This window comes from Otolemur garnettii, unplaced genomic scaffold, assembly GCF_000181295.1.
Source record: "Otolemur garnettii isolate 467f Iridium unplaced genomic scaffold, OtoGar3 scaffold00012, whole genome shotgun sequence".
NCBI classification, from domain to species: domain Eukaryota; kingdom Metazoa; phylum Chordata; class Mammalia; order Primates; family Galagidae; genus Otolemur; species Otolemur garnettii.
Window position 1 is genome coordinate 17,557,785 of NW_003852407.1, and position 22,924 is coordinate 17,580,708.

A 22,924-nucleotide genomic window follows, 5' to 3' on the forward strand; every position below is an offset into this window, starting at 1 on the left:
CATTCTGGTGATACTTAGGAGAATTCTTTTTAGATGATTGTAATTTTAATAGAAAGAATACTCTCTTAGAATACAGAAGAATTGTTCACTCATCTATCCCTCATCATCCACTTGTTAATTTATTTGTTATTCATTCAGTGAGCATTTAATAACCCCCCCACTCCTGGCCTATCTGCCAAAGCGCAGTGCAAGTGTATGACGAAAATCAGAGATTGTTTCTTTCCTGGAAGACAACACTTCTCTCTGATCTGGACAAGGTATTGAACTAGATGCTCTGCAATGTTAACTCAGTTAATTGTAACAGGTGTCTTGTAATGAATGTACTGGAGCCATCCCTGCGCTGGGTGCTAAGTCTGTATTTCTCTGACTGCAGAGCTCATGCTTTTGACCACAGTAGTTTTCCACCTATTTCCCACTATCATGTTGCAGGTTAGTATAAGACGGAGCACTGACAGAGAGGAGAGGGTGGGGTGGTCAGCTGGGAAGGCTTTAGCATGTGAAATTTCCCTGATTTGTAATACAAAGATAACTATTTCATGGACCTGTCCGGGGAATTATAGGAGATAATGAACATAAAGACACTTGTACTTCAGTTGGTGCTTGATAACTGGGAGCCACCACTTACTGTCACTCATCTACCAATTTTAGTTTTAATTACTTGCTTACCTTGTTTCTCCTTTTCTCTTCCTCTCCTTCCTTTATTTTTTCTCTGATTGGTGTTTCAGAAGCACTTAGTCTATGACTATACATGCTTCACTTTTCCTAAAAGTTTGGGAGATGATTAAAGATCAACAATCTTCCCAACATTTGTTCTTCCACATGAATCCATGGGGATGCAAAACAACTGGGGTAAGAAATAGTGGACATTTTCCTCTAAGCCAGAGTCCCTGAGCTTTTTGGCATCAGAGACCAGTATCATGGGAAACAGTTTTTCCATGGATTGGGGGAGGGGACAGGAGGCAAAGCTTAGGTGGTGATGTGAGCGATGGGGAGCTGCTGTCGATACAGATGGCGCTTTATTCTCTGGCTCGTCTCCTTCTGTGTAGCCCAGTTCCCAGACAGGCCATGGACTGGTACCAGTCTGTGGCCAGGGATTGGGGACCACAGCTCTAAACTCTAGAAAATGCCATCCTGCATTCTGGCCCAACTGACCTCTTTACTTGGAGAGAGAAAGGGGTTTGGAGGAAGGGATGTCTTCAGAGTTTTCACTTAGAAAAGTGAGCTGTCACCACTCATTTCCATATACAGCCTTCATTCGGGATTTGATGGATTGGGTTGCAGAGAAAGGTAGGAAAATTGGATCCCGGGAAGTAAAGGAGTAAGTTTATGATTAGGTCTTACAATGAGTCAGTGGGGCTTGTTGAGCTAAAATATCAAAATTTACTAAAGTATTTTCAAAACATTGTGACCTATAGAAAGAGCTTCCTTTTTTCCCTCCTGAATGCATGGTCATATATAATTTCTTATTGCTGCCTGATTCTTTAAATTACATGCAGAACTTCATACAAGACAACCTTGTTTAAAAACTATTATTTTTATCCATGGTGGAATTACTTATATATCATACATTTTAGTTAAAGCTAACGATAATATTATAAAGTATAGACCTGTATAATAAATATTAAGAACATTAAACATTGTAATATGCCTAATACAATGATTTATGAAATAAACCCAAAGTAGATTTTAAAAGGAGAATAAGAAATTAACTTTGATTGACACTGTATGAAACTTCTAAACTAATAATGGTCACTCCAATTAGTAAAAAATTAAAAATAAAAAAGGGAGAAGAAAAGAATAGCCACCTACCATGCGTCTCTAATACTTTGAAAGAAGCTTACAAACTTAGAAAATCCCAGAAACCATGGCTTTATTAGTGAATGTTGCACAATGTGTATCCATTTTCCAGAAATTGCTTTAAGCATGTAGTAAATTTAAGGGTGATAGCCAAGATTTTTTTTTTTAACTTTAGCTAATAAGGTCCCCAGGGATGGCTGTTCCCCAAATCAGGAAGGAGACAAGTGCTTCTGTTAACACCTGCCACATAGAGGATATTAAGGATGTGATTTGCCTTTAGTTCTTTTCTCTGGTTGCCATTCTTCATGGTGGATTGTGGAGGGAGAAAAGGCCCCCAATTGTGACTTTTTCCTCCTCATTTTTTTCTATGACAAATCCTCACAGCACTGTTCCCAAGTTTTTCTCCTTAGGTTTTTCTTATTATTATTTCAGCTTAGAATTTTAACCTATTACTTGTTACTTCAGCACTGATTCTTCTTGACCCCAAGACTTGGTTTGTTTGGTGGCTCATCCTCTCCTAAAATTTACACCACAGTTTTTAACTTATCAAGAGAAAAAACAGGGTCTAACCTGGTATTATTAGTAACTCTCTTAATTTAAGTATGTACATTTAGAAGAATTAGGAGTTAGAAACAAAATACGTGTTATTGGACTCGTGCTAGAAAACGAGATTTATAATCTGGCAAATATTTTTATTGTTGTTCTAGATGAAATTATCTTGAGACTTCCTTCCGAATCTAACACGTTCCCAACACCTGCCTCTAATTGTCCAGAGATGAAATATACCTCTTAGCAATTTTACAATAAAAGACAAAAACTCATTTGTGTAGTTAAAATATGAAATATTTTTCTGATCAAATTTATATGAAAATTTTGGCAAGGCATTGTCCTGAATTCTGGGCCGTATCGCTGTCACCAAAGCATACCTCTCAGGGTTATTTTATTGTTTATCTTCCTTGACGCTTGAATTAGACCTAGAAGGAGATACCATTAAATTATATCATAAACTCATTTTTCATTGCCCTGCAGCACCAGGAGAGAGAAGTAGTAGACTTTGCTGAACACATTATGTCTGCTGTTATTGCAGCCCAGTCCCTCCACTTTAGTTTCCCCACTTGTTCAAAGCAGGGATAAGAACTTGCTTTGCATATTGTTTCATCTAACAGTTGAATTGACTAATAAAAGATATTAATAAAATATTACACATCTGTTAAAAAATATATATCTATGATTAAAGCATTTATTCTCGTAAGAATACACACAGGTATGTAATGAAACATTACATGTTAATGTAATGCACTATCTTCAAGAAATCTTTAAAGTACCAAAATAAAAGAAAGACTCACCTATTCAGCACTCTCAATATATTGTACGCCCAACAGATAATACCTGTTAAGAGTTTGAGATACACATTTCCAGACAAGATAGATCGGTAGATCAGTAGTTATCCTTTGAAAAAAGAAATACACCAAAATTTTGAATACAGATACTATTTTACTTAAAATGGGTGTCATGTCCAGATAAACCCATGGTAAATTGAAATGATTATGAGTCAAAATGATTTAATATGCCTAATCTACCAATCATCGTAGCTTACTCTCGCCTACCTTAAATGTGCTCAAAACACATTAGCCTACAGTTGGGCAAAATCATCTAATGCAAAGCCTATTTTATAATAAAATATTGAATATCTCATGTAATTTTTTAAATGCTGTACTAAAAGTCAAAGACAGAATGGTTCATGGGTCCTCAAAGTATAGTTTCCATGGAAAGGATACTGCACTTGCAGCCTCATAAAGTCAAAAAATTAAGTTAAGCCTTTGTAAGTTTGGGACTCTCTACATATGAATTTTTCATTTTTATCATGATTTTGAATCAGTTGGAAAGAACATTTTGCCAATGTCTTTCTGACATTGTCATTATTATTAGACTAGCTGTTACACAAAAGACCTAACAATTTATAGACTAAAGAAAAGTGGAATGTGATTAACCACACACTTATCTTTCTGCAACTATTGATTAATTATGGCAGGGCTTCTGCTGAAAAGACAGGTAAATACACATCCTAACTTCACAGAACCATAAATGGTGGCTAAGCAAATTCTAGACTTGATCTTAAAATACTGGTCTACAGATATCTATAGAACTGAAATGTGTAAATGAGGTATTCACTAGATTCCATTAACTAAATGTGAAAACAAATATGCTTCCAAGTTGCTAATTAATGCTGCATGTAGAATTTGACTTCAGAGCAAAAGAATCACCCAGACCTATGAGAAAAAGCAGTGGCCGGGGTCTCAAGAGAATTGGGTCCTGTTGTACTTTGCTACTCAGTGTTGGCGGACCATCAGTAAACAACCCTACCCTTTGTTCTCCATATAACCGTGTAAAATCAGGGATTGTATTGCTACCGTCTTCCCAGAATTGTGTGGCAATAAGACAGGGAATGTGCTCAGGATGTGACAGGATGGATTACATTACAGAAAAAAAAAAAAAAAAAAGAAAGAAAGAAAGAAAAGAAAACATGATATGACTATACCCGACTGTTGAGCTCGTAATCTTCTAACATCTACATTTATATATTTCACAAATTTTTAATGAGGGTCGACTAGGTCAGGATATTCAAGAAATTAGTGGACTGGTGTTGGTCTTCAGAACTTGGTTACTTTCATAGTAATGTAAGTGAAGGACTTGGAACTAAACAATTATATGTCTGTCATCTGTAGGATCGAATAATACTTTAAAAATGAGCTTGAATTTTGTATTTATACTTTATTTCATATTTTCTTCTGATAGAAACAGGATTAATGAGAATAAGCATAGATACTGTTGCTATAAAAAGAATATTTGGTGTCAGGAAAGTCTTTCAATTCTTAGTTTTATGTGTATCTTTTTTCCCCCTCAAGTTTAGCCTGCCATTACTTAATGACTACCCTATTATTATGACAAATATAATATCAACAAAAACAAAATGTTTCCTCCTCCTCCACTGTTTTTTTTTTTTAATTGTATTTCCACTTAGTGACTTGCTATAGATAAGGCTTTATGTAAAGGAGTATTAAATCAAGTTCTGCAGCCTCCATACATTTGGGAGAATGTGACTTTACATGTGTGAAAAAATGAGTGTGTGATATAACTCAAGAGTTCTGAACTGTATAAATCACGAATTTAGAAAATAGTATCAAAATTGTTTGGAGCCATCAAGTGAAATCACTAGGTAATGGTGGAATATCCACTACACACAAAGCATGGGTGCTAATTCCAGGGTAAACAGCAATGAAAACCAAGCATAACCTCTGTCTTCTCCCCATTGATAATTTAGTGGTTTTCATCTTCAGAGGAGGAGGTGCTGTCCTTGGAGAGGATTTCTCCTTCTTCAGTAGCCTCTATATTCATACACAACAATTATCACTGTATTTTGACACCTCTAAGTTATTTCTCTCTAATCCCATGAACCCTAACCCCAGTAGCTTTCACCAAATACCCATTCTCCAGACCACTTGAGAGCTCCCTACTTAGAGCTTCCAAGCCACCTTCATCATCATTTTTCTCCTCTTCTCCCTCCCCCTGTCTCCTACCCTCTTCTAAGTTTACTTTCTTTGTTTTCTACTATTTCCACACTCAAACCATTTCTATAGCCTACCTTTTTGAGAGATAGTATAGCACAGTGGAAAAAATAACAAAATATGACATGGGGTATTAAGTGCCAGCTTGGTTGTGCAGTAACTATGCTACTTTTTAGTAGATCATGGGATCTTTTTGAGACTCAAACTGGGGAAAATAATACCAATCTGTTTTACTTCACAGGGTTCCTAAGAAGAATATAACAGTTGTGAAAACCACTGTTATTTATTTATTTATTTATTTATTTTAGAAATAAGGTCTCACTATCTGGCCCAGGCTGGCCTCAAACTCCTGAGTTCAAGCGATCTCCCTGCCTCAGCCTCCCAAGTAGCTAGAATAACAGATACTTACCAATACACCTGGCTGAAAATCACTTTTTAATAGAAAAGTAATAAAAATGTTGCTATTTCTCTTCAACAGTATGATTTTATGATTTTCTATATCCTCCAAATACAACGTTTAATGTGGGTTTTCCTTTATGTCATATATTTGCAGGTTATTTTTTCTCCTCCTATTGATGGAAATCTTTAGGTTCATGAGATGACTTCATTTGTTATCATTCATCCTTGAATGTCAAATACAGTTGTCTGTAGTTCTATCATGTAATTAGACTACCTACTCTCTTAAAATCATGGTGTGATGACTTTAAAAGTTCATCTTCATTTATGAAAGCACTATGGCTGTTTAGTTTATGCTCACTGAAAAAAAGTGTGGACAAAGGCCTTGTCACAATGAGCAGAAGTTGTCCCTGGCTATTCATAGTTATTTTTTGTTTTATGAAGTCATGAAAAATTAGTAATCTCAGATGATTCCTTTCATTTAGCAGTGTCTCTAAGAGCCTTCTGCATCTAAATTTAACTCTGCACGTACCATAATATCTGTCTTTTTCAGGATTTTCTCTTCACAATACCAAAATGTGTGTCCTGCAATAGGATTTAGACAAAAATGTGGTCTGGAATTAGGAAACCAGTTTCTAATCCGAGATTTGTCACCAATTTGTCATCAAAACTCTATTGATTGACCATTCTTTAAGGTGTTGTTAAGTTTACTAATCTCATTACTGACAATAATGGATTTCAACTCCAGAGAGAAACAGGAAAAGGAGCTTGATGAACTCATCTTGGATATCAAAAAATGAATTGAGTTTATTAAAAAGTGTTGTTTATAATAACATCAACGTTGTTAGAAAATATATCTTGAGGCCAAGGTAAAGCAAATTGTATCATTTGGAATCAGATCTGGAAAATGGAATTCATCTCAGCTCTTCCAACAGAAATAATCCAAGGCACTATTTATAGTGGTGTTGGATATGCTAATTAGCCAAATGGGATAGTGAAGTGACCCAGGGATTGATAATGGAAGGAGGCCTCTCCCATAGCTAGAGGTAAAAGGTCAGAAGAAGGTTTGGTGTTGCTACAGCCCAAGAACCAAAGTTCTTCTTCAGTGGGAACCCAAGTCACAGAAGATGCTTCTTGGCAGGAGCTAGGACAGAGAGGAATGCACCCATGCTGGAGACAGAGAGGCTGCCTGAAGCTGAGAGGGCATGTGCATGGCTGGGGGAAGGCATTCGTTCTCTTGTCTAGTCCCATCTCTGCCAGTGTCTCTCATTGTACAGACCCAGTAATAAGTCAATAGGCAAGGGAACCCGAGAAGTAAAGTTTGAAAAAACAAAAAGGAAGAGGAATGAATCTGAACAAACCATACAAGGACCAGTGTGGGGAAAAAAGGGGTCATGTCTGTTAGAGGACCTTTTGGAGTATGTATTTTAGAATTTACTTATTCCATAAAGTCCAGAAGAGCTTGGTGACTCAGGTTTCTTGCTGTCTCAGCATATTGGCTTCCTCACTGAGTAGTCTTCCTGCCCACCACTGTAGGAAGAAGAACTTTTGAAGGATGGGGATAAGAGAGCTTAAAAGAAAACCTAAGGGAGTCTGCGTTCTAATCGTTCACCTCTAGGTTACTCTAAAAGCCTGGGAACTTAAATAGGTCTTCTAGGATCACGTGATTGCAGGGTTTTTCCCTCTACACCCACACCCAAAACACAATACACTTTACCTGTTTGTTAATGGCTGAAAATACCAAGAGGGAAAAGCCTTTCATTCCACAATTCCAGATAAAAGGTTTAAATTACAAGTGTCTAGTTGACATGACATTTTTCTGCGGGGGAATTTCAGACAAAAGATAATCGATCACTCAGTCAATCAGTCCATTCCTCAGTAAAATAACTTACAGAGAGGCAGTGTGCACACAGACAGCTAGACGATGAGCCATTGGAGAGGAAAGAGAAGATGAGGAATCCTGAGAACAATTGAATGATTTTGACAGTTCTTCCCAGGGTGACACCCTCTACCTACTATGTGAGTGAAACTGACAGTGACTTCAGCACATATGAACACACGGGGTACACAGCTCTGCTTTAGAGAGTGCACAGATTCTTTCCCAAACTTGACCCGGTTAACATCTTCTTTCTCAGAAGTTTATTAATCAACATAATCAAGGTATTCCTTTTCCTTGGGGTAAATTCTTGAGCTCTTTAGTTACACATTTCCATTGAACTCTTTGGGTGAAATCATATCCTTTCATAAGTCTTTAAAAAATTGGGCCACTCTGGCATTAAGTACTTTTATTTATTAGTTTTGATGAGGAAAGAGAATAGTTAGCTTCAGCTTGTTTTTTCAAAATTTTCCCAGGGATTTATAAAATGAGATTAAAGTGTTCTCTGAGTCAGCCTTACTGAACCTGGATTTGAGGACTGTTGTCATATTTAATTCTCTCGGCCTTCTCAGTTGCCAAGGATAGTTGGATAATCAACCAGGATATTATCTACATTAACTCCTCACATGTGGCCCCTAACCCTACCATGAGAAATGCTTCTAGATTCCCTGCCCTAATCAAGGCAAATTAAACCAAGTATTCTGGTCTTTGTTGGGTTACAGGTTTTTAGCATCCCAATGGATCTGTATTTTTAACATCTCCCCAAAAAATTCTGAAGGAATTAAAGCTTGAGACCCATCTAAATTTTGGAACATACTTGAATAATTTTGAATGGAATTACCTGTCCTAACACACCACAGAAACTCCTTTAGGTTAGTCACTATATTTAGTTTATGTTGCTATGTAAAAATTACTGCAAACTTCCCAGCTGAAAACACTCATACCTCATAGTTCCATAGGTCAGAAGCCCAGCTGGGCAGGTTTGACAGGGTTCTATCCTCAATGTATGACAAGCCCCCAAATCAAGGTGTCAACCTGGGCAGGGCCCAATTTGGAGTCTCTGGGAAAGAATCCACTTCCCAGTTTAGTTGGCAGAGTTTGTTCCTTGTGGTGATAGCAGTGAAATCTGTTTCATTTTTAGTGGGGACTTCTGTCAGCTCCCGAAGGCTACTGGCACCTTGATGAACTTTCGTGCTGGAAGTCTCTCTGACTTCCTTTTCTGCCACTAACCAGAGAAAGCTTCAGATTTTAAGAGATCTTTGTGATTTGGGGAGACCTACTGAGACAACCTCCCTATCTAATATCAGCTATATTGTATGACATAATCGTTAATATGTCTCTAATATGTCCAAATTAGAGTGGAATCTTAGGCAGGGGGACATTTTTAGAGTTTTTCCTTTCAGTCTCTAATAATACACACAATAGGTAGTTCAAGAACATATATAAAGGTATAGGAGGACGCATACTGTAGTTTGCTATATATAATATGCACTATTTTGCCCAAATTTTTGAGAAATAAGGATGTGCATTATACAGGGTTAGGGCAGCTCAGGAGCAGGGGAGCTCAACAGGTCTCCCAGGGCCATCACACCCTGGTACCTGGGAACTACTGGGCACATGGGGTTCCAGTCCAGGAGGATATGAGATTCGGTGGGAACAGGTCAGGGAGGCGCCTGTCAAGCACCATAATCAGGGAAGGGAGCAGTGGAGGGCTGGCAAGGAGGGCTGCAGCCAGACCGGGCATAGTCTGAGGCCTAGGGTCCAGCTGCATGTGGGAGGGGGGAGCTCAGCACAGGCCCAAGGGACCAACCTTGCTGCCAGCAGGCATGAGGCCTCAGAAGCTCCAGCCCTGTCAGCCACATGTGTGACTATCTCAGCCACAGGGTCCCCAACATGGCAGGGACAGAGAGCTACCAGGAAAGGTGGAAGGGGCAGCCTTCACAGAGTGGCAGTTGTGGGAAGGGGTGGGAATCCTGCATATTAGGGGAGCACTAACCCTTCCCAGAGGTGTCTCTCCCAGCCAAGAGCCAGCCACTTTCTCAAGGGGCATTTTTCTGAAAGTTTGGGCCAAAAATGTGGGTGCACATTATACATGGCAAAATACGGCAGTGTGATTCTCACACAGATACTAACCAGCCATGCGATTATGAGCTACTGCAATTGTTCACATCAACAGATAGTTATTGAATATTTACCATGTGCTAATTAAAAATTAATAAAGGAATAAGGAGTGAAACTTGCTCTCCAGTAGCTTGCATTTCACGCTTAAACACCTTCATAGATAAGCTTATTTGAGCTTTTCATTATTTGATCAGAATGAATTCTTATATACTGTGCCAATGACCTGATTCTATATAACTTCTGATCTTTAATTTTCTCTCCTCCTGACACGTAATAAAAACATATTAAAACCTTCAAATAGTTGATTTAGTTATCCCTTCCCAATAGTCCCTGAAAGTATTCTCTTTACAGGATTAGCATCCCCTAGTTCTGTGACTATATTTTATTGCACAGCCCAAGTGCAACTTATAAATCCTATTTTTAACTAAACATGGTAAAGTCATTTAAAATTTCTATTCCCTGGACTTTTTCAAATACAGTAGAACCTCCATAGTTGACCACCTCCCTGCATTGACCACCTCCTTAAATTAACTGAGTTTTCATAGACCAGACATGCACCATATATACGTATCATTACAGTAGGCTTAATTCCTTATGTTGATCACCTCCATATGTTGACCGGCTTGTTATGGTCCCTTGGTTGGTCAACTCATAGAGCTCTATCATATTTCTACTAGTTGCATTGTGGCTGAAATGTAAGAGCCAGTCCGTTACTTTCTGGATTTCTCATAAAAGGGCACATTCTATGTATTTTTGTTGAGTCAGTGTGTCCATGGGGAAAAAGAGGATCAAAAGTTTACTCTTCCACTGTCTTAGTCCATACATGGAATAATGTCACTCCTTGTTTTTCAGTTTTCTCAAAAGTGCAACAAATACTAGGTATTTCTTAAGGTTGCTCTTTCAAGTCTAAAAATTATAATTGGTAAAATGAAGCAAAATAATACTAAAAATGGCTATCTATTAGAAGGGAACTGGAGTAGCTAACAAAATCCATGAAGGAGTAGACCGCCCAATAATCAGTAAAGATAAGAGCTGGGAAAATGATGGGAACCTCCGTGACAGGGATCTTAATACTTTCTAGGGATTAACATAAAGAGACCTAGTTTTAATGACATCCATTTCCCATCTCACTGCTCCAAATTATTGCAAGGTAGCAAGAAGTCATGTTTACTATGGCCTCTACTTGTGAATTAGGAGAGGAACATATGCAAAAAGTTGCCAGCCCTATGGGGGTTAATGCATGACATCATTTGGCTGCTGAGACACACACACATCACATCATCACACAGCATAAAAAATCTAAAGATACTTTACTGAACACTTACCATCTATTTTACATAAAGCACTCAGACACACTTATTTTTATCCCAAATGAAACTCGACCTAAGTTATTTCCAGCTACTGTGCCCAGAGAATGAGTCAAGAAGACTCATTTTTCTAAGGCCAGATCATCAGGTAATGTTTATTACTTATTTAGTACTGTAACAATTGAAATTATATAATGTGTATATTTTTTGCCATCACTACACAAGGATGTATATTCAAAGGGTCCAAAACATGTGTACGCATTTTAAGAGATGGTATCTATGTATTCCTTTTCAAAGTTGAATTGAAGGTACTATTCCTGATCAAGTGTGCGTGGACATGCGGTACACATCATTTTACCTGAAATTAGTGCACTTTGGGGGAATGATCAGTTTCACTTTCAACAAGATCTCGTGAAACGTGTCCACATTTTGTCAGAACTCCTGGTATACAACAAAGGAGTTAAAGCTTAAAGGAAATGAAAAATGCATTGTTAATTTTCAAACATTTGACAGCAAATAAAGAAATCCAGGTAAACACTGCCTTCCTAGTTTCTGCATCTGGGTTCAAGGCCCTAGCTTATATGTATAAGTGACTAACAGGCTCCACTATGAATTTCCTATTTTCATTTCCTCAGCTAGAAATTAAACTGCTCAGAGAATTTTCCAGGTGGGATGTTATGCCAGGGAATGAGACCTTATTCTCTCTTTCTATAAAAATTGCCTTAATATTTTCCTTTCTGCGATACAGAATATGATATGCATCAGATACTCCCTAGGGGTCCACATCTCTCAACCGATTTCATTCTTTGGCCATCTGTCCTTTCCTTGGTAGTCATGTTCACTGACTCAGCCAACACATAGCCGTCCTTTTTATTTATTTCCTTAGTGATCTGCCTGGTATGAAATGGTGAGTATCTGTCTCACTTCTTGGGAATGTCCTTCTCGCAGGCCCACAGAACCTATAGCTGTAGAGAAGAATTAGGAGAAGTATGCTTTGTACAAATGTCACACCATCTCAGGAATGCCTGTTTTCAGACTGTGCCTAAGAGAGAAGCAGCTTCTCTCCACCACACCAGTGACTAACTTGGAACATTCATTGCATTAAGAAATGGAGCTTCTCAGGCACTGGTGCTGTCTCTCAGCCGCATTGTGGCTGGGTTCTAAGAGTTCATTCCATTATTTTATAAGGCCAGCGTTTTGCCTGTGATGGAGTAGTTAAGAGCAATAACACCAAAGGAAATTCTCCAGTTGCTTCCTGTCTTTTACTATGATGTGATTTCCTTGATTAAAATTAATGTTGTGTAGGAAGCTATTGTAATATTCAAAACATTCTGAGGTCCGCAGGTGGGGGTGTCAGAGGAGGCATTGGCAAAAAATGTGGTACCAAGTGAAAAATCATTATCTCTTCCACCGAGGACGACTACCCACTATAGAATTAAAGAGATCTAATACATTGATTTGCCACAGTGAGGTTGACAAGCTTCTCAAAGTTCTGTATTTTATCAAGATCTTAAGATCAGGCACTTTGTTGGCGAACTGAGTATTCTGACTAACATGGTAAATGAAGCCCCCAGGATGAAGCCTCCGTGTGTATCCTCCACTCGTGTTTTGACCGCCATACTACTCACATCCCACTGAGAAAACCTGAGTTTGGCAGGTAGATTGATTCGATTGATTTCTGTCTTCAAGGACAGTCACACTGTACACCGGCTTAAGATCACCTTCAACTCTTGTGGGTTTTTGATGGACAGAGACAGGATATGAATATTTCATATCATGAAATAGGCTTCTTATAAAAGATTTACCAATATCAACTTTCCTCCGACTTCTGTTAAAAAATTCTCTAAACTGGCTCTTTTCATTCCTCTATGTCATTTGGCTGCTGGCTGCCAAAGAAAGAAATGGTCACCCAGTAACCTCAGCCTATCTTTCTTCAAAGGAGAGCCTACAAAACAACTTGACTCCACACAGGCCAGCCTACTTAGTGGATTTTCTTCCCCAATGGAATCTATCTATCTAAGCAACTGTACCATTGCAGAGTTTGCCAGAATCATGGAAACCAGAGTGATTTTAAATTCTCTACCAATTTTCCCTTTAAAAATTTCTTTTAGGAAAGTAGATAGAGATTAAAGAAGGCACTGTTGTTTGGTGTAATTTGCTTCTCCATCCCCGGGGCCTGAGAAGACCTGTCTAATATCACACTTGCACTTGATAAAGGAGAGCTGCTGAGCATGACTAAATATAACGTCTAATGGATCAGGTTACCTTCAGTTCATAATGTGCAACTGGATAAAGAGCCAGGGGTGTTTCTCAAAAGGAAAATTCACTCCGTGAAGAATGCGCGGGCTGGCACTAAAACTTTATTGGTACTGACCAAAATTCCTTTATTGATATTTGGCTGGGATCCATACACAACTTTGATCAACTACATATACCCGGAGTATCATCTGATTTAATCTGTCTTCATGAAGGTCAAGTGGAAAACCTTTTTCATTCCACTCTAAACCAGATGAAACCTAATAGGCAATATGCCTTCATCACGGTAGGCAGGTAAAGTTTTAAGGATGTACCTTCCCTTTGCAGGGGTGTAAAGATATGCCTGAAGACAGTTGATTCCCCCTCCCGAAGGAGACAGAGGTGTTAGTTATCTTCTATCCTTTACCATCAGGTATCTTGCCCAGGCTGACAAGACTCAGCCAGTTTTGCACCCCAAACATAGTGTCCTCATTTTGGAGAAGTATAGTCACGTCTGTTAGGATATGATTTGACGGTTAAAGTCCCTGTTCACAGAACCAGAAAGTTAAGATGATCCTGGAACATGATCACCAAGGTGAAAGTAAATTGCTTCCGGTGGTCTGGTTGAATAGGAACTCAGAAAAATTCATTAGGCATTATAGTGGCTGGCTTGGTAAAGCAGATGAGGAAATTATGACCCCAAATAGACCATCAGAATGGTCAGCTGGCAGAAGGGAAGCATGGCTTCTGTTAACTCAGCACTGTGTATCAAGGGCGATGCCAGCACATGGGCAGGAGGGCTCCATGAGGTAGATAGCTACGCCCCAAAATGCCTGCTACAAAGGTAAACTCGAAGCTAAAGGTCCTATCCAACTCCAAGATGTTCATTTCAATCACAAGCTTGTGGAGATTGGGGCTGTTTTCTTTCACTGTTTTTCAGCTTTTGAGAATAAAGTATTTTCTAATTTATTATTGTCACCAACAAAACCTCTTGATTTATTATTTGGATACACACTAATGTAGGGCAATCTTTAGGCCCACATTCATTTCAACACAAGTTAGAAGCTTTCATTGCAGAATGATTCACCCCAAGTCTGTGACATTTATTCCCATAATTTAGTGATCAGTTTGGGATAATTAATGATAGATTCCTAAGCCGTTTCTTCTGTAAATTGTCAAATCATTTTATAACAGAATGACTTTGTAATAATAACATACAACACTGTTTCTTGTTTTTATTGTCCATTCAGTGGGTTCTCTGAGGCATCTCTCTCCCATAGTTATCTGTGAGCTTTGATAACGCTAACCTGCTGTATAATGATTGTCCTGTATTCACTTTAAATCTAACAGAGATATTATCATTGTACATACTGCTTGCAGCATAAGACACGATATTGAAAAGTCTGCAGCACTGTTTTGATTTTAAGTCGTAGCAGTAAATAGCTTCACGAGTGAGTTGATAATACATGACTGCCACACAGAGCTGCATTAATGCATCATATTATCTGTGACATTGACTTATTTACCTATTTCTATAATGTTAGGTAGGTTTGTGTAAAACATTAGGCTAGGTTTCATAGATGAGCACGAAAAACGTTAGATGTAAAATGCTTACCTTGTGGAAATTTACAGTCCAGTTGGTACAGAAAATAGATTTGAAAAGTTACAAGGTGACCAGGTATTTAAAGTGAGAGAAAGGATTAAATGAACCCCCCCAAAACCTGCCCTGTCAGCAGTGAAGTTAGGGATTGGAAAACCTGTGAGTTAGGATTATGATGATGCCGTTTAAGACAAGTGAAAAAAGTAGCATGGCACCTACTTCAAGAGCACTTTTGCGGGAGTCCACAGGTACTACAGTGCTGTGACTTGGAAGGGAAAAATATATACGTATTCATAATTTTTGTCTTACCTCTAGAAAAAATTCAATCTATTTCTGTTATGATTGTAGGCAATAAAATACAATGGAACTGTAACTGTGTCAGCAATAGAAATCGCACATATTTTCCGAACACATTGTAAAAATATGGGAATATGTGTATACGTATGTATATCACTTTCCGTAAGATAGCTAATTCTATGAAGAAATGCTAAACAAGTTAATGGGTAAGCGTGAAAGTAGTATAGTCATGTGCCCAGAGGGCATTTCATGCAATGACAGGCAACATATATGACAGTCGTCCCATAGATTATAATATTGTATTTTTACTGTATCTCTTCTGTTTAGATATGTTCAGTTACGTAAATATTTACCACTGTTACAAATGCCTACAGAACTCAGTATGACTGTGCAGGTTTACGTCATAGGAGCAGTAGGCTACACCATAGAGCCTAGGTGTGCAGTAGGCTACGCCATCCAGGTTTCTGTAAACATACTCTAAGGTGTTTATACAACATTATGTGTAAAATCACCTAATGACAAATTTCTCACTACATATCCCCCTTTTTTGCATAATGCATGTCTGTATTTTGAAATTTATTTAGGTGAGTAAGAACTTGCTGACAAATTATTGCAGAATAGCTATTTAAAAACACGAGTCAGTTTGGATTTGAGAGAAAGTTTTATGTTGGGTCAATTGATAGTGGCTTAAAGGAGGGAAGAGAGATAAATAGACTTTTCTTGGACTAAACTCACATTATCCGTGGGTTTCTCCAAGTACCACTTGTGAGGGAATAATCAATGATTGTATAAGTGGAACAGAAAAAGGAATAGACAGTACATTCTCTAAAATATACAATTCTTCATCTTTGTAGAATGTACTCAATTTCCGGTCCATTTTCAGCTTTTTCTGACTTTGGTACTTTTCTTCCCTGAACTGGAATAATCTCTATCAGCACCTTTCTTTATCTGCACGATCTCACCTTCTTCAAATTCCACCTTTTATAAAATGCCTTCCCTGAAAATCTCTCCATCCCTAGCTAGGTATGGGTGGCTTTCGTGTTTCAGCAAAACGTTACTTATTTATGATGCCTTTTAAGAGACTCTCATGGAACAGGTACTGTTGTGTGCCTTGCACTGTAATTGTTACGCTGCAATCTAAGAACAAACTCCAGGTGGAGGCTCTTTGTACTCACAGTGCCAGGAATCTTGTCTTGTACACAATAAGCGTTTGGGACAAACAAATTAATCTAAACAATAAAATTATACCTCCTCATTAATAGGTCAGAATTAGTTTCATTATTTAATTATAGAGCTGAAATTCTGTTCTTTAATCCTTCAGCTTATTTCTAGGTTTTCTCTATATAATTTCCTTATATTAGTTCCTATTCTTCTATTGGCAAAAAATGGAGTAGGAGCTACGATAGGATTATAGCAGTATCAGCCTTCTGTAGAATTAAGTTTTCAGAAAACTAAAGCATTTGTAATTTTCTTGCCCTCAGTAAAATCAGTTTTATCATTTTAAAACCGATGTCCTTCATATATATGCATACCTACGTATGACTTTATGTACATCAGTCAACTTCTCTTTAGTATAAATGTTTTGACTTCAAAATGTGCCATTATTCTTTTGGACATGTTTAAGGTGATGTCACTAAATAGCATACAATTCAGATATTTTGCAAAAGTGAGAGACATTATCTATCTTTTTGCAGGTTTCCTAGGGTTGAAGCTTTGAAAGTGCAGGACTTTTTAGCCAGGAATTGAAGTTTTGTGCATGTGAGATAATAAAAGCTAAACCAGAGAATGAAGCTATATAATTAAGCGATTGGGTGGCTCATGCTTATAATCCTAGCTCTTGGGGAGGCCAAGGAGGAAGGATTGCTTAAGCAGGTGTTCAAGACCAGCCTGAGCAAGAGTGAGGACCCAACTCTAAAAACAATACAGAAATCAACCAGGCTTTGTAGTGGGTGCCTATAATCCTACCTACTCAGGGAGGTGAGGTGAGAGGTGGGCTTGAGTCCGGGAGTCTGAGGTTGCAGTGAGCTATGATGAAGGACTGACAGAGCCATACTCTATCTCAAAAAACAAACAAAAACTTATAGTATAGAGTATAAATAAAATAGTAATTCAAAGAATGGAAAAGCCATCATATCATCACAGGTTTTGAAGAAGGAAAATGAGAAAAATAAAGAAGGAAATTTCTTGGTGTCAAAGAGCCTTAAGGTAAAAGAAGTGAATTTGGGAGTGAGACTGGAGGCAGGAACTGGGAAATGCTGCGAAGGACCCATTCAGACTAACTGGCCTGCTCTGGACGGAGCCCCAGAGGAAGGTGTGAGCTGGGCTCTAATCATGGATGCACTCCATTTTTTAATACTGGTGTCCATAGCTTGGGAAAGACATAGAGCAACGATCAGGAGGGTAAAGGGAAGTTATACTTAAACTCATAGACTTGGAAGGAATTTTTAATTTCTTTTTTTTTTAACTTTTTTTAGATATTAAGGTACTAACCATTTGAGCAAGGTTATTTACATTTATATTTTGAATTTAGCCCTTAGTTTTATAGTAAGATGTGAAAGGAATTTTTCCAAGGCGACATCAAAAGACTATAGGTGGAGAACTGTGGTGCATTTGGAGAGAACAATAAAAAGAGTTTTGGACCCTGTGAGCATGTGACCTGGATTTTTAGGACTAAACTTACAAGTGCTAATCTTAAAATGAGTGCTAAACTTAAAATACATACATATATATATATTTTATTTTCCTATTCATTTTGCCCAAGGCATTTGGCCTAAAATCCATAATGATGAGCTACTAGAAGTAACTTAGAAAGTAGGTTAGGTGCTTTGGGAGATTTATATAAACAAACTCACACTTATATACCTATATACACATGAGTACACGCACTTATATATACACATACATTCATACATACTCTGTAGAGCGCTAGTCATTGAATCTAGTGCTGATGAAACTACCTGTTCACAAAAAGCTAGTGTGAAAATGAGAAATACCATAGTACTCCTAGAGTCTCTATTAAAGGATTAGGGGGAAGGAGAAAGAAGAAAATGAACAGTCTGTCTTTGACTGTGTGACTAGATCTAGACAAGAAAGCACGTTGGCTGAGCTAACTTAGCTAAGATAGCACAGTCGGTCTCTACAGGACTCAAGCCATCCCATCTAAACTAACTGCAGAACAAATGAAATCCTGACATCCAAGAGCTCTCCTGATGTCACTAGATTCCGCACTATCCTGTCATCGCATTCCACACTCTCCTCTGTTGCTAGGTACCCTGGGCACTCTCATTTTCCAAAGCTTTAGGTGCTGTTTTTCCTTGGGACTCACATACAGAGTCTTTGGGTCAAACGCTGTGGTACCAGGCTGGAACCTGGAGAGAAGAATTATCGCCCTGGGCCTGTGGACCTGTGGGGCTGTACCCACAGATCTAAACTCCACACCTTCTGGGTAGCGGCTACTCAGGATGGAGCAGACTACACTGGGTAAGGCAGCAGAGTACCTCTTTACAAGAGACGAACTGAGGTGAACTGGTTACTACCAACAGGGGTCTGAAGTCTGTGATTTTAAATTCTAAAGAAAGTGCTTTTAAGGAGGAGAGAGAGTTTACTGTGGTTACATAAAACTCGACAATATAAAATTATTAGTGTACCCTCAGTTTAACGTTTGCCCGCTGTTCTAAATTGGATTTTTAACATAAATACATCGAAAACTTTGTTTTAAATTTGCATTTGTAAAACCACATCATGAGACATTATTTTTTTACCATTTATATGACAATATATGTGATTGAATATATATATATTGGATGCAAATGAGTAAATCATGTATTGGTTCTTCGTGAAACACACTGATTTACTCAGGAATGAAATACATAAAGCTGTTGAATCTAGTTACCTTGGTAACATCTGGAGTGAACTACTTCATCTAAAAATATTTTCTCCCTTATTGTTTATATTTGATTCTGAAATTATAAATACATGACATTTGCTAAAGCCTCTTCTGATAAATGGTAATGTTTATCTTACATGAAAAATAATATACTGTTTACTAGATGCATGCCATGCTTTCAGATTACAGAAACACATACAGCATGTTTAATTTTTAATGGTGATAGTAACTGGATTTGTTCTATGGTGATATAGATTTGGCTTTTAAAATGTACCATAGGCATTTAGGATTATATACTCTAATAATATGGGATGTCTATTAAGGGCATTCTGTATATATATAAAGGATTCTTACATGAAATGTTTAGTGTATTTTTGAAAGGATTTTAGTACACAATATTAACTGGCTCTTTTTTTCCGAATTACAAAAACGTAATTGAATACGCCCATTGTACTGTTCTTTGGACTTTCTTGGAAAAAGTAATTTAAGTAATTACCAATCACCTTTCATATTTTAGCATAAGAATTTAATTGGCATAAAAGAACATGTAGAATTATCTACACCACTTATACAAATCATTTCCCCCAATTCTGTATTTCAAGACCCTAGCATTTCATTATTAAAAACATGTTTGTGATTTCATTTAATAGCTGTGAAAAGTTCAACGTCATATTATTTACAGCCAGTTTCCTAAATTTTCCAACGTATTTTTGTCTCTCCACATGAACTCTTTTTGAATGGGTACATAAAAGCGCTAATTTACCATTTGAACCTATTTATACTTTTTTCACAACAGAGTTTTGGAAGATTATATTAAAATATTTTATTATTGAAAATTAAACTCCAGTCTCATGCCCTTTGGTTTCTAGTTTTTTGCTACAAACCCCAGCTTTCTCTGGGATCCTTGCCTGTCCTACTTCTATTCTTACATTTTCGTACTTTTCTCCTTTTTCTGCATTGATGCTGCTCCAATTTGAGCTTTCAAAGATGGCAACTTAGTTGACTTCCAGACCTCTTCATTGGTCTCTCCACCTTCCATTTTCTCCCTTTCATACATTCTCTTCAGGGTCAGAATAGTCTCCTCTTAACGGTGATAGTAATGTTGTTTGGTCTCAGGATAAAATGCAGACTCTTTGGCCTACAAAACGCTTCCCTTGGCATTCTCTTGCTTCCTGGTAGATGCATCTTCCTTCACTCCCTTGTTTTGCGCGCGGAGCTGGGGCTTCCTTCTCACCCGTGCAGATCCCGCCCCGCCTCTGGTACTTTGCGCATGCTCTGCTTCCCCTCATCCTCTCCACCTGGTTAAAGCTCGCTCCCTTTGAAATCCAACTCATATTACCTTCTCCAGGACTCTTTCAGTGATGTCTTTATCCCTTGCAGGGGATCACAGCCTTATTGTTTTGCATGTCAATTTCATGTTTCTTTTTCTGTCGCCTTTAATTATCTGTGAACTCATTGAAGGCAAATTCTCTATAGGCCCAATTTTTAACTCCACATTGGCCACAGAAAAAGCACTTAATATGTGATTGAATAAATGAACAGGTGAGTTATATGACTCATTTTGAACATAAATATTTCCATTAATATAATTAATTAGAAGGCATTAAATATTTCATGGCGTGATGCCAAAAAGTATACTTGAAAATATCCAGAAAACAAAAATATTTAATGTTATTCCTCTGTCTCATCCATATTTGTGTGGTTTCATTAATAGCTTTTAACTAAAGGAAACAATACTTTTGTCCATCATTCTCTATAATTAGTAGCAATTTCTTATCATATATGGTGATGATGAAATTAGTTGAGAAAAAGAGTGTTATCATTCAGCATAAACGTTGTCTATGTATTTTATTTTTACAAAATTGGGATCATACTGGCCATATTGTTCTAGTCCTAGTTTTTTCCACCTTGTACTTCATAACTCATGTGTCTACATGCCTTAAAATGGAATATTCAATAACTGCATACTCTTCTAAGCATTCTAATATTTAGTAAGCAAATCTTCTATTTTTGGTAATTTATGTCATTTCCATTTTTTTTTTTTTTACTATTAAAGTCAACAGTGGTATAAATGCCATTTTACCTAATTTTTCTTTTTACCTACATAAAGATGCACACAAAGGTGAAACTTCTTGGGATTCAAAGTCCCAGAAGTGTAATGACTGGAGCAAATTTTACAAGTAGTTTTAACATTTTAGATGCATATAAGCACTCCTAAAGCTTGTACCCAAATACACTCCCACTAGCAGGATGGGTGAGACTTTTATCTGAGGTTTTTACCAAATCTGAATAGTCTCACTGGAAAAACAAAAACCATCTGCAAAACAATTAACAATTATCTTATCCTCTGTGTTCCATTTATTTTTCTTTGAGATTGAACTGTTTTCTCATTTTTTGTCTTCCCCTTATTTTATTTCACTTCTTGGGGCTAAATGTTAACATATTAGATTAAAAATAATGAGAGCTACTTCTCAAGCTCATTTCCAAGGTTAAAAATTACATACCATTAGTAGAATTCATTGGTACAATGCCATACATATAATAGAAGCCCACTAAATGCTAGTTGATGTAGAAACTTAACAGCATATTAATTAAAACCAAAATATAATTTTTTCCCGACAGATGATTCTGCTGCAGAGAGTTTTAATGGCAATGAAACTTTGGGGCACAGCTCAATTGCTTCAGGGGGAACACACAGCAGGGAGATGGGAGACTCCAACAGTGATGGCAAAACTGGGCTGGAGCAGGATGAACAGCCACTGAACCTGAGTGACAGTCCCCTCTCTGCACAGTTGACTTCAGAATACAGAATAGAGGACCACAGCAGTAATGGAAAAAACAAATATAAGAATCTTCTAATTTCTGACCTCAAGATGGAACGAGAGGCGAGAGAAAATGGAAGCAAGGTATGTTCTCATTCCAATTCCCAGAGAATGTACAGGTTGGTGATGAAGATCACAGGGACATAGTCATCTATAAAGGAGATGAATATGTTTGTGAATAAAAGATTTTGAACAACACATGGTACCAAGAAGCTTATAATACATAATTTCAGGAGTAACAATGAGCAAAATAGAGCCTGTGTCAATGCAGTTGGCGTTTTTTGATACACAGAGTGGCTTGATTTGATGTTTCTCATGTATACAATCTATATATGAGTCTGTCTCTGAGAATTTATTGACTTTCACAGGTGAAAGTCTCAGTCTCAGTATACGGTTTTGGACTATAAAAAGCCCATGATCTAGTTTCAGATTGGAGAGGAGTATATAGCAATAAAGTTTCAGTTAAATTTTCTGATTTGCTTTAGAGACCTGGGGACGTCAGTCAGTAAGGTACTCCACCGACAGTGGAGAAGTGTTAAGTGTCAGTGGTCTGGATGAAATTTGTGGATTCAATAACTACTAATTTATAAGAACTAATTTATCATAAGTTACATTATATGAAAGATGGAAACATGGGTTCGTGCATAGTATCTAAATCTCTGGATTATATTACAGTAAATTGCCACCCCCACCAATTCCCAATTGATTCATTAAAAAAAAATTAAACTGGGCGGTGCCTGTGGCTCAGAGGAGTAGGCGCTGGCCCCATATGCTGGAGGTGGCAGGTTCAAACCCAGCCCCAGCCAAAAAACTACAAAAAAAAAAAAATTAAACTGAAATTTCTACTTGTTTGAGATAATACAATCTGGTCATTTTACTCTGTAGTTTTTGAAGGTATACTTTAGAACACATGAGGATTTTTTTGAAATATACCTTTTGACTTCCTTCCCATACTTATACAATAGAATTGTAGAACTGGATTTTTGACACAGATCCTAATGGCAAAATGTCTTAATCTGGA

General features: G+C 37.6%; 1 protein-coding gene across 13 annotated transcripts in view; it reads left to right on the forward strand.

Moving 5' to 3' along the window:
- NOL4 (nucleolar protein 4) overlaps positions 1 to 22,924 on the forward strand; it is a 356,755-nt gene that overhangs the window by 164,143 nt on the left and 169,688 nt on the right. For 12 of the 13 annotated variants that reach the window (XM_023510255.1, XM_003784753.2, XM_023510252.1 and 9 more), the window contains one exon: positions 21,704 to 21,987. In XM_023510255.1, coding sequence (XP_023366023.1) covers positions 21,704 to 21,987 — 284 coding nt within the window. Of the gene's footprint in view, positions 1 to 18,462; positions 18,676 to 21,703; positions 21,988 to 22,924 lie in introns of all 13 variants that reach the window. The other variant, XM_023510256.1, reaches the window with a different exon arrangement.